Source organism: Uloborus diversus, chromosome 5 (assembly GCF_026930045.1).
Source record: "Uloborus diversus isolate 005 chromosome 5, Udiv.v.3.1, whole genome shotgun sequence".
In the NCBI taxonomy this organism is placed as follows: domain Eukaryota; kingdom Metazoa; phylum Arthropoda; class Arachnida; order Araneae; family Uloboridae; genus Uloborus; species Uloborus diversus.
In genome coordinates this window covers 65596004-65609609 of record NC_072735.1, presented here as the reverse complement: position 1 = coordinate 65609609, position 13606 = coordinate 65596004, and the positions used below count along the sequence as shown (strand labels likewise).

Genomic DNA, 13606 nt, shown 5'->3' with positions numbered 1-13606 from the left:
TAAATCTAGAAAAACATTCTATTTAATGTGGCAGTTTTAAATTATTTTATCACATTTCTTCAAAAACATGGTAATTCTGATTTTCAAATAATTGAACCTACAATTATCTTACTGAGCAAAATTTAAAAAAATATTTCAGCCATTTTTAATTTTACATTGTAATAATTTTAGTCACTTTGAGACATTAACTAACTTGAGAATAAAGCAACCATGGCAAACATTATGGAAAACGTGAGTCTAATTTTCTTATCATTTTTTAAAAAATACTGACTGGTGGATCACTAAGCCAGTAACTCAACTAAGCTGATTTATGAGAATGTAGCAAACTTTCAAAAACCAAGATTATTCAGCCTAGTTGTTTTAACTACTTTTTAAAACAATGATAGAATTTCATTTTAGAACCTATGATGCACTTTTTTTTTCTTGTGGTAACATTTTGAAGGCACTCTTTAGGTGTTCTTTAAAGACAGTAGCTATAAAAGCAAGATCAATATTTGTTTTCAATGAGATTCCATTTGTGTTTTTTAATATATTGTAAAAATATATTAATATAGTATTTAGTAATTTAATATAGGCATGATAGTTGACTCAAGAAAAATTTTCTGAAGACTGTGTGAAATTTTCTAAAACTAGCCCCCCGTAACAATTTGTCAAATATGTGTACAAAAATCATTGGGAGAAAAAACACATTTTAAAAGCTTCTTTTTCTTCTGCAATAATTTTTCTGTTTTAAAATGTGTTGCCAGCTTAAAATTTTAGAAATTTTAGGAAATTTCAGATCACAACACCCTTGAATTAAATTTACCCTAATTTGATTGGTTTGTGAATTGTCTTTTATTCTACAAAAGAACTTGCAGTGGTGAAAACGTTTAATAGTCTAGAAATAAATACAAAAGTGACAACGAACAACCGGCTCTGAGCAAAGCTAAGTTTGTCCTAGTTAATTTATCTATCTCCAATAAAGATCAAGAGCTCTTTTAAAACTATTCGCTTCCATGCCAGTAACAGCTGCTTTCAGATAACTATTCCAAATGCTTATAACAGACAAGAGACATAAATTTCTCTTTTTCATTGAACGAAATCACAGTGAAGCACCATTTATACGTTTCTTTTTTAAACGTTTTTATCATCTATACATTTTCAAAATTGGTAATTGCAGAGTCCAATACATATTAAGTTTGATCTATTATACATTTTTTCATTTAATCGCTTTTTGCATGCAGTCCCTTCCAAAACGTATAACCGGTGCTTCACTGTAGTTACATTTCCCACACTTGTTGAATGAATAAAATTCACAAAACAATCAAGACCATTTTCTTATTTCTAGCATGTAATCTTTGACTGTGAATTGATTAACATGAAAAAACAAAAATGAAAGTTTCGTTTACTTAAATTTTTCTCCATTTGGAATTTACTACTGTTAGCAAGAGCTTCAGAATTGGAAAAGTTAAAAATCAGATTTAAAGTACTGGAAATGCAGACTTTAAAAGTAAAGTATCAAACATGAACATCAACTTACATAAATATTATACTACGAGTATCTAAAGTTTTCGTTCTGAGCTTGCAAGAAACATCAGTTAGATTTAGGAGATCCTTGTGTTCCTTCAATACAGGAAAACGCTCTGAAAATTTAGGTTGCAATAAAAATCACACAGAAAAATATGGTTAAATAGTGCAAAAACTAACAAAGAATACAAACCTAATATATGAGTGATATTGATGAGTGCAGTTTGGATTCCTTTCTCCGAGCAGGATTCAGGAACACAAAGCCCAACAGATAAAGGTAATTCTTTATACTAAAATCAAACAGAACATCATTAGAAACTTAAAGATAATAACAAAATATGTTTAAAAATGAGAAATTATGTCATTTTCATGTAAATAAATAACCAGTTCAAGATAAAATTGGCAGGTTGCAAAGTGTTCTACTTTCACACATTCAAGAGGATTTTTTAAAAAATACAAAAACTTACAGCAAAACTACTAAAAAAAAATTTTATTTTTTACAAAATATTTTACTAGTACAGAACTATTTTAAACAGTATAAAAACATTCTACATTACATAGTACAGACAACTTAAAGATAAATGATTCGAAAAAATCTAAAGTAAACAACATAAGAAATTAGAAAATTTACGCACATTTTTAAGCATTTCATAAATAGACAAAAATTGATATAGAATCAATATACTGTGATTGATACAACACATATTTTTATAAAACTTTCTACTATTCGTGCAAAATATTAAAAAAAAATCAGAGTGCGATTTTTGCCAAAATTGAACCAACGCCTGTTTACATATAGGCATGAATAAAACCATTCAGAAGGTTGCCACTTTTTTTTTCCTCGACCGTGATTAAACAAATTTTTCTCCTAGGGATTATTATTCGGCGATTTATCTTCCTATTTTTTTTTCCTTTTGCCAGCAGAAGGTAATCAAGGATTTTAGTTATACTTATGGATGGTTGCATTTAATTTATTTGGGAATTTTTGATTTGCCTTTTTTTTTTTAAGAATGATTATTTTGAAGGGAAACATTACAGTTTTTTTTTTTTTTTTTTTTTTGAATTGAAGCCTGATTGTTAAACATGCATTACTTGACATAACTTTTATTTTCAAAGTAAACCGTGCAAAGCCGGGCGACACAGCTAGTACTTTGAATAAAACAAGTGGCTTCTTTGTTTTCACTGTTTCTATGTGTTCACTGCACATTTGTACTACAGTGTATAGTTTACGATTTGAATTTAAACTTTCAAGTTTTTCACTAGATTAATTTTTTTTTCTTTGTTAAATTGTCTTTTAAATTTATGTCCAAATATTTTATTTTTATTATTTTTTTAAGCAATATTTATTTCAAAACTTTCCTTTTCCATTTTTTTATGCAGCGACAGGTCTTATATGCCAATACATTTCTACACGTCATGGTTTTAGTATAAATATATTTATAGGGGCGACTGGCTGACTTTGGCCCAGACAGCAAAAGACTATTTTGGCCCACCTCTGTAAATTAAAAAAGTTAAATTCAACAGTGCCGGATCTTGATTCTTCCAAGGTCAAACAAAGACATTATTTTACCGCTAGTTCATATTTTCCCTTAAGTTTCTAAATCGAGTTTTAAAGTCAAAAAAAAAGAAAAAAGAAAAAATTGTGAAACGTAAAATAAAGTTAACACTGACACATTTTTTATGTACCTTGAAAGAAGGATACTAATGGTTACAAGTCGTAAAAGGCAGATCTTAAGGCTTCTTTTCTCTGGCAGTATAAGGACATGAGGAAAGGGAGGAATCAGACATATTTCCCCAGAAAATTTTCAAAATCTATTGATCTATATAGGATTAAGGAGAAAAGAATTTGGAAAATGGGTTCTTGTTCCCTTCCAAGCCATATTTTCAAAATTGATGCCAAAAACCACAATTTTACAATTTTTGGTATTGTTAAAAGAGAAAGAAAAAAAGGGGTTCCTCCACATTTTTTTTTTTTTTTTTTTTTTTTCAAAACTGAAGTCTATTTTATTTTGTTTTTGTTTACAGTAGAATGTCGGAGGCTCTTCCCAGAAAGCCTCCAAAATATGAAGTTTTAGAAATGCAATTTTAGGCTACCCTTGATAAAATTAATGGAACAGGGAAGGATTGGGGGCTCTTTGTGAAAATGTTTCGACGTTATGTTGAACTATCAAAAAACGTTGGTCACGTTAGAGAGAGAAGGAGGTTAGAGGATCTTATTTGGAAGAACTTCAAAACTGAAGTCTACTCAACCCAGGGCCGGATTAGCCATAGAGCAGACACTGCAAATGCTATGGGCCCTGCATTTCTGGGGGCCCCGTGCCATGAGAAAAAATTCAGAAAAAAATTAAACTGTTTTCCCGTACTTTTACCTGAAGAACTTTTCTCTCACTCCAAACAAATGTTCAAGAAAATGAAAAATCTTGTGTTTTTTCATTGAAGCGCAAACTCCTAACTTATACTGGAAAATACCATCCCGACCACTATCATCAATGCTAGAAAGGGGGAAGGGGTTTCTTGCGTATTTTGGAGACGGTAACAGCAATCAAACTGACAAAGATTGAGAACAGTCACTGGCTTAATTAGCTCCATATCTTTTTACCCATATCTAGGCTTCAGAGGCAAATTACTTGACCGTATTTTGAATGAAGTTTGGTCAATTAGATTTCAACTAAAACCACTTTACCTTCTTGCAAAACATTTCTTTCAGCTTTATTTAACAATTTTTCCCATTAATAGTTGACCTCTTGAGGATAAACATTTGTGACTAAAATACGACTCTGTGCTGCTAAAGTCAATCTGGGGCCTGAGGCAACTATAATGACGGTTTTAAAATAAAAAATCAAATATTTTTATCAGATAAGGTCGTTTGTTCTGAAAGAGGTTACTATTTTGAACATAAAGTACGTTATCTCAACAAATGCATAACGATTTGACTTTCGCACATGTTAGTAATAGTCAAACTGCATTTCAGTAATAGCTGCAGCTATAGATTTGACCTATGGCAAATTTAAAATATATATATATATATATATATATATATATATATATATATATATATATATATATATATATATATATATACAGTGGCTCCCAAAAGTGTTCGTACACCTACGACTTTCAATGAAATAGGACCTTATCCATTGGTTAGAATTAATATTTCGGAATAGGTATTTTATTATAAGATCTATGATCTATTTTTAACAAAACTGCATGAAAATTTTTAATAAAACATTAAAACTTAATTTTTTAAAAATCAAAAACCAAAAAGTGCTGGAAATTTTATCTCACAAAAGTCTTTGTACACTTTGCAAAAATGTCAAAAAATAAGGAAAAAATCTAACTTTTCACTAAGTTATTATTTAGCAGAATATCATGCAGCAACAACAACAGCTTTTAAACGTCTGGGAATAGATTTCATTGTTTTTTCTTTCTTTTTTTGTGCAATTTCTGAGTAAGTGTTCAGCCGCACTACTAGTCTTACTATTTCTAGTTCGCTTTTCGTTTCAATGGTGTATTTTCATAATCTAGCCACCACATATCTCCAAATATGTTCATTAAATTTAAATCTGGCTATTGAGGAGATATTTCTAAGCTTAAGGGCAAATTTTGAGGCACTAAACGCAAAAGTGTGCTTCTTATCCTTATCTTGATTAAAAACAAAGTTGTTTCCGATAACCAAATTTTGGGCTAATAGTTTAAAATTGTTTTTTAAAATATTTAAATGAACAGCATAATTCATTATTTCACCAAAAAATTTCAAATTTCCAAGTCCTGTTGCTGAGATGCACCCTCACACAAGAACACCTTCACCCTCCTGATTAACTGATCTAACTAAGTTCTTAAGATTAAATTCCTCATTTTTTTCTTCCATTTACAATTATACAACAATTTAACCCAAAATGTTTAATTTATTTTCATCTATAAGTAAGACGTCGTTCCAAAACGTTTTGAGCTGATTTATCATTGATTTTACGACGGAAAGCATAAGCTTATTGTTTTTCGCACGAACAAGAAAATTTCTACGGGAAGAGATCCCATTTAATCCAGCTAATCAGAAACCTTGGCGAACAATTTTAGGCAAAAATTAAACGTAAAATGTTTCATTCAATTCTGCAGAAACTTTTTCAGCTCTGAAATGGGTATTTTTCATGTATTTTTTAACTGTAAACCTCTGATCACGCTTTGTTAACTTTGCCAGTTGACCTTTTCTTACCTTATTTTCGATCCAATTCTTGTCTTTAAAGCATTTTATCAAGCACTTCATTATAAAATGGTATAAATTGACCAATTTAGAGACATTTCAAACCAATTTATGGCTATTGTGAGAGAAAAAAATCAAATTTCAAATCGTGTTTGTTGTTTTCTACGCATACCTGCAATTTTAAAATAATAAGCAGAATATTAGGGAATAAATACACAAAAAATTAAAGGTAAATGACTTTATAGTATCATTACAATGCAAAAATAATAAAAAAAACCACATATGATAATTTTAATTATGAATTTATTTGAAAATATTTCAGTGTACGATGACTTTTGTGGCGTATCTTTTCTCGGTCTCTTAGTTTTTTGACAAATTTCAAAAATAAAATCTGGCAATATTTTGAAAAAAACTACTGGGTTTTATTCAGAATGGCATAAGAATGGTGTGAAAAAAAATTGGATTTCATATTCGAATTCAGTTTTGCGTTATTTTGGTTTTACTACAAAATTTCAAGGTGTACGAACACTTTTGGGAGCCACTGTATATGCATATTTAATTTAGTGATAAGAATTGTTTCATGATTACATGTCAAACTTTCATATATTCAGGTTTTGATCGAGTATGGGGCTCCATTAAAGTCAGAGGCCTTAGGTGTTAGCATGGTCAGTCCTTTGCAGACCTCCAACTAATTTATATATATATATATTTTTTGTTTTGTTTAGTTTTGTTTTTTTGTTTTTTAAATAAAATAGCATAGCAAATTGTGGAAAATATATGGGATGCAAAAGGTGTTTCAGACTGCACACAAATTTCAATAGGGAGAGAAATATATTTAAAATATTCTAATGAAAAGTCGCACCAGTAGTACTCAATTTTTGAAGGTATAAAATAAAATTAAAACAAAAACCTATCATGAGATTCAGGGATCAGGGTATTTAAAATTAAATAAAGTGGAAAAAGTGTTCATGCAAAGTACCACTTTAGCCTATAATGTTAAAAAAGGTCTACTAAGAGCCTCTGACGTTTGTATCTCAAATAAATAACAATATTAAGGTGGAAATTGAAAATTTCTTAATGAAAGTCCTAAACAATTAAATGTTTTTGAAACAAAGAGTGGGACAGAGTTTCCCACATTATTTGTATTGAAGATAAATCAAAGATAAGCGCAGCATAGAAAGGGAAAGGAATTAAGTCTTGAACCTTATTCATTTCTTTTGAATCACCAAAGTTAGTCTAAAACTGCATTATTCAGGGAGAAGATTGCCTAACACAATCGAAAAATCACTAAAATTATTTTCGGGCACTTCCATTTCGAAAAATTTCCATGGATGAATCCTCTCTCTATAATGTCATCAAGTTGGAATACAATTGCATATTTGTGACTATAATTTCAAAAAAATCCCTAAGGAAAGTACCCGTTCCCCTCCAACATTGTTTGCAATCATTTAAAATTTATTTCAAGAATTTCAACTTCTAAAATCTATTGGGCTGCCGGGGAAAGCTCCTGAACCTCATCCCATACCGTTTTTTACCAGCTAGGACCTATGATCATGTTTTCAACACTGCAATTTCGAAAAATCTCCAGAGGAATGCTTTTGAACCACCCCATCCCCCTCCTCGCCCCAAAATCACCAAAGATCGTACAAAATTACACTTTTAAAGTCTATAATTTTGAAAACTTTTGATTTAAAAAGCTGTTTTTAGACTTATTAATTCTAAATTTTTTCCAAAATTCTCCTTGAACAGCCCTTCCTATCCTTTTCACCCACATCATTTAAAACCATCAACAATTTCATTTAGGAAGTGAAAAATCGACTGGGGAGAGTTGCTATGAACCCGATTTCTTCCAACCTTACCTAAGATGGGGTTGAATCACACTGTTTTGACTTCAGTTTCGAAAAATCTCCAAATAAGGAACCGAACCTTAATGCCATCTCAAGTTTATTGAATTGCCATTTTAGAACTGAAATATAAAAAAATTTCTGGGACTAGGTCCCTGGACCCCCTTTCTTTTAGATTGTCAGAGTACATCCCTCATCTCCATACAGGAAGCCTCTCAAAATCCACTATTGTTAATCATTGTTCAAAAACGAGGGCCCCTGGGTAACATTTGCTACAGGCCTAGCGCTGGCTTAATCTGGCACTGACCGGCCCAATTTTAAACCACATTTAGTTTTTATAGGGACTCTTCTTCGGAATTTTTCGAAACTGAAAATTTTAAAACAAAATCTTCTAATATGTGTGGAAACATTACAAGGCAATGGGGAGGTGTTTCCCCCAAGATATTTTAGGAGGGCGCCGTGCCCTTTAGCTTTTAAGCTAACCTTTGACCCTTGACTTAATCAACCTTCCTTGCTCCTTAAAAGCTTCAATAAAACTTCACAAAAACAAAATTTTTTTCGAAAAGTAAAGATTCACACAAGCTTGTCCTTAAAACGTCACTCAATCATTTCAATCACTTATCCACAAGAATTTGATTAGAATATATTTGAATGTTTTTAGCATTAGTTTTAAAGGTAAACATCAGAAATCTTTTCAATATTTTAAAAATAATTACATACTACCTTGCATCAATCAGAACATCAGTCCCAACGCAAAAATGAATTTAAAAAAAAAGAAACATTTGGATTTTTCTGTTTCTTATATCAAAGTTCTCAATTGTAAACTATTGCTGGTGACTTTAGGAGAAACCCTTGACGCTACCAAAATTAGCGCCAGGAGACACTTTTCCGAAGTTTTTCAAATTTGACGTTCTAAAAACGGGACTTTAGGCTTCTTTTGGAAATTACAGGAAACATAAGGGGTGCAAGGTTCGGGCTTCTTGAATCTTTAATCATAAAATCTATGGGTATTAAAAGGTTCAGAGGTGCTTTTTCAAGATTGAAAACCTTATTTAGGCTATTTTTGAGGACGTAGAAAAGTCAGTATGTCACCAGAGCTTTTTGTCATTAAAGATTTAAAAATGCAATTTTTGGCTACATAGTGAAAGGTTACGAGTGCTTATACGTTAAAGTACTCACAGTGTTAAGTATGTGGGATCTCTTTAGTTAATTTTCAAAACTGAAGGCCTTATAACGTAGGCTCCTATTGGTTTGTAAAAGACAGATCCAAAGTCCATATCAATAAAATAAGAATGCAGTAATAATAATGGACGCAAGTTTTGGTTTGTAATAATCTTTCATTTTTCTTGTTTTCCCATTCTATTTCGAAAAAATAAATTTTATATTTGTTCTGGCCCGCGATATACCTCTTGTGTCAAAAGGTAAAACTAAATGAGCTGATGTGTGCATCACATGACTTCCTTTTACGCCAATTTAATGATAATAGTAGTGCCTTGGAGTAAGCAAAGAAACGCTTTAAATATTTTTGCCCCAAGTTTGTTGCGAACTGAAGCACAAAAAGTTTTATACAGATTAATTTTCCAATATTGGACATTTTAATGTGATTAATGATTAACTCTCTAAATATCGCCAACAGTGGTCAAAATAAAACCAAATTTTAAAAAAAAGAAAACATGCCAAGCTTTTTGTCGCCAAGTTGGCAAAAAAACTTGGCGACTAAAAGCTTGCCGATATGTCGCCAAGTTTTTGCAAAATTATACCACTTCAGTTTGCATTGATATTAACAATGATCCCCCCCCCCCAAAAAAAAGGTATAAAAGAATCCCTTAGGAACATCCAAATGCAACCAAAAGGGAAAGGTGCACAACTACACCCCACTAGTCTACATACCAAATTTCAACTTTCTAGGACATACAGCTTTTGAGTAATGCGAGGCACATACACACATACGCACATACATAAGTACATATAGACGTCATGAGAAAACTCATCGTAATTCGGGGATCGTCAAAATGGATATTTTGGGTGTCTATACGTCCTTAGACATATATCCACGTGTGGTCGGGTTGAAAAAAAGAACTCAACATTCATTCAGGGGAGAGCAAAATGGAAATCAAGGCCTATTTTTGGGTTAAAATTTTTTCGTAAACACAATACTTCTTTTACTTCGTAAAAGGAAGAAAAAAAACTTTTGATTTTAAAATTATTAATGAATTTATTGCTTTTTTCTGCTGTTTGGGATATGCAAAAGGAAAGCTTCTCTTTGCACTTTTATTTGCTAATTTTTTCTAAATTGTTTTATTTACTTTATTTGCACGGGAAAGTAAACTAAAAATGGGACTGACGATGAACTACACCTAAACGAGCTGATTTGTCCATCACATGACTTGCTTTTACTCCAATTTTATGGTATTTCCCCATTGCTGGCAATTTTAATGTGATTCAATAGTTTACTCTTTAAATACAGGGTTCATACTCTACTTGGATGAAAAAAATTCCATGACTTTTCCAAGACTTTTTCATGACTTCATAAAATTTTTCATGACCTTGTTACAAGAAGGGAATAGTACTATTTAATATCAAATTTGCCAATTTTCAGAAAAAAAGCATAAGCAAAACTCCTACGTGAGTGCAACTACCTCATCAAAGCACTTGTAATTACAAAATTATCAGTGTACACCTAAAAAACTAGTCTTATTTGTCTTCATTTCATAAATTTAAAATCTCAAAGCAAAATAAAAATACAGTGAATGGAATATAACGATTATTAAATATCTCTTAACTTTATTAACAGGCAGAATGATAATGAATGGGACAAAGGTTGAATGAGTTATTACTAAGTTTCAATAAGATTTGTTCAAAAGTTGCCTTTTAATGTCAACTGCGCATTTAACCATGCACATAATCTGACAGTATTTTCGTTTTTTAAAGAAAAGACACATTCTTTAGTAAATTCATGTTTCTAAACCAGATATTTGTTTTAAAAAAACTTTTGGTAGTGAATACATTTTCTGATTCATAACTACTTGTTAACTCATTTGCACATTTTTAAATGCATATAAATTAATAAGTTCAGAAATTCCAGAACATTGTGTTTGATTCTTGACATTGAACATAGCAGTGAGTAGCAGGGATTAGTTTTGCGAGCCGCATGTTGGGTACTACTGTTTCAGAGTGTACTAGAATTCCCCTATTTCTGTATCCCAATACCTGACTAAAGATCTTCATTTTCTGAAATCTTCAACAATTTAAGATAAACTATGATAAGTTTAATAATAAAGTTTTTACAAGTGATGGAAAACTTGGATGCAATTGAAACGCATTTTTTGAGTTGACGAAATCAAAAATGTGCAAGTTTGATTCTACAGAATATATAAGTACTGAAAATAATGGTAAATTAAAAATGAGTAATGTTCCAAGTGGTAAAATAACATTGTAAAAAAAGATGAGCGACTGCTACAGAAGTGGATACAATGAGATTTCAAAATTCAGACTTGTTTTTGGGATCGTTCAATTTTCCAGTTTTAATAGCTTTTATGTGCAATGCTGTTAAATCACTCAAGATTTCTAATGCTCTTTTAGCTACCGTTACGTTCTCTTTGGCCAGGACATTTTTCCATGACTTCAAATAAATTTCCATGACTTGGAAAAAAAATGTCAATTTTCCATGACTTTTCCAGGTCTGAAATTTGCTAATGGTTTTTCCATGAATTTCCAGGATTTCCATGACCCGTACGAACCCTGTATCACCAACAGTGGCCAAACTGAAACAAATTTAAAAAAAAAAATCTCCAAGTTGGAGACAGAACTTGGCGACCAAAAGACTGGCGATATATTGCCAAGTGCCTACCAAATTATAACACCACTTGAGTTTACACCAAAATTAACAATGATTTCCCCCAAAAGAGGCAAAAGACTCCTTTAGAAACACCTGAATGCAACCAAAAGGGGAGGTGCAAAACTAGACCCCACTAGGAGTCTACGTACCAAATTTCAACTTTCTAGGACTTACCGTTCTTGAGTTATGCAACATACATACGCACGTACCTACATACCTACATACAGACGTCACGAGAAAATTCGTTGTAATTAACTTGGGAATCATCATTATGGATATTTCACGTGTCTATACATTCTTAGGCACTTATCCACGTGTGGTCGAGTCGGAAAAAAAATTTAACATTCATTCGGGGGTGAGCAAAATGGAAATTAAGGTCAATTTTTGAGTGAAAATTTGTTCGTGAATACAATATTTCCTTTTTTGTAAAAGGAAGTAAAAAGGATGGGCACCACTGATATACAGTATCAATTTCAGTTCTATGAACTTTTTCCGTTACAACTTGGACTTGAATTTGAAGGGCAAGAACTTAAATAATTCTTTTAAAAAAATTTGCTTGATAAGAAAGGGTCAACTACTTAAGTTGCCCCCCCCCCCAAGCAGTTGGCCCTGTCAGGGATCCCCGACTAGTGGACCGGACCAGTCCGCTCCTGTATATATAGCCTTACCTTTGTTTTTTCACAAAAAAGTCTAGGTTAAGTGTCAAAACAACAGTGACTAAAAAGTATTAAATGAGTACTGGCTACTAAATAAAAATTTGAGTTTTCATGACTACCATTCCCGCTGAGATGCTGGTATCAAATCCACCGATCATACCATGCGCAGTTTCTTGACAGACAAGTGATTTCTACCACATGAAGTTGCACAAGAGAAACATGAAACATCTGAACTACTTAAGTAGAACTTTATCTAGTTGTGCCAAAAAATGCAGCATAAAGGAATGAAAATTTTAGGATATTTAGTACGCATTTTTAAAAATTAGGAAGTTTAGGAAAATTAGGACAGCTCTGACTCATGAACTCAATGCATAATTTCTCTGGAAACAGGTAAAAATTAGTGAAATATAATATTTAAAACAATGTGTTCAAAGAATTCCTAAACTGAAAAACTTCAAATCAGTTCTAATAAAGTAATCACAATAAATGTAACAAACTAAGAAAAAAAACATACTTTTCCTCCTATATTTAAATTCCAAGTTGTTGCACAATATTTTCCATAAAAATTTCCATGTCCATCCTTATCCATTGGTGCATAAACATCATGGCACTCATGAAAATGTCCAGGCCAAATTAATCCACCTCTCATAATTCCACTGCTAAGTTTTCCATCAGAGTCCAACACTACAAAAAATTTATTATAAAAATTCATTGCAAAAATAAAACCAACTTTAAGAGCATTTAAATTTGCATAAATCATAGGTAACCAAAAGAAAATATATATGTATACATATATAATACCTGAAATAAAATCCTTGGTTGTTTTCTAGATAATTACTTAGCTGCAACCATTTTTGTCATTAAAATTAATAATTTGAATGCAAATTATAGACTATCCTAAAAAATAACAACTTTTAAAATAAATAGCTTTTCTCATCCATAAAAGATTGTTGCATATGACACAGTTTTATCTACATACAATAATTTGTAAAACTATTTCAATGATTTATAAATCATACCATTCAAATAATACAGTTTCTGATACGGGATTCTCTCATTGTAATAAGGGGGGAACAAGTAAAATTCTCCTAGTTGGTCAATAGACTATCATAACAAGAGAGCCTTTGTTTTCTTTATGATGCTATTAAAAAACTAAAGTTAATCTAACACTATACTTGTGCAAAACTTCAATATAGTAAAAGGCTTAGCAAAAGATAGATTAAAAATTGGTACTTACTTTGAAAAACCCATGAAGAACCAACATTAAGAATGACTTCAGCAAGATCATCACTACACTTTCCAGATCTGTCTTTGCTTTGAGCACTGAAAATTTCCAACTGGTTGTTTTCAATTGACTGCCAAGAAATATCCGAATTGACAGCATTTCTTTTGGAATAATAACGATAAGGTGGATAAGACAACATCATTGCAGCTTCTGGAATAGATGTTGCTTGAAGCCATTTGTCATCAATCACACTTAACTTTTGAAATACTTCAATATGTCCATTGCGAGAAGCATAACTGTAATGATACAGGCACAAAATAAAAATAATATATTTTA

General features: G+C 31.4%; 1 protein-coding gene across 1 annotated transcript in view; it reads right to left on the bottom strand.

The window, feature by feature from the left end:
• Positions 1-12719, bottom strand: part of LOC129221876 (nose resistant to fluoxetine protein 6-like) — a 39059-nt gene extending 26340 nt beyond the window's left edge. Inside the window, exons 1-3 of the mRNA XM_054856243.1 lie at positions 12560-12719; positions 1700-1796; positions 1520-1622 (exon numbers count right to left, since the gene is read on the bottom strand). Of these exons, the coding sequence (XP_054712218.1) occupies positions 1520-1622; positions 1700-1796; positions 12560-12694 (335 nt within the window). The 5' untranslated portion in view covers positions 12695-12719. The remainder of the gene's footprint in view (positions 1-1519; positions 1623-1699; positions 1797-12559) is intronic.
• Positions 12720-13606: the final 887 nt, after the last annotated feature.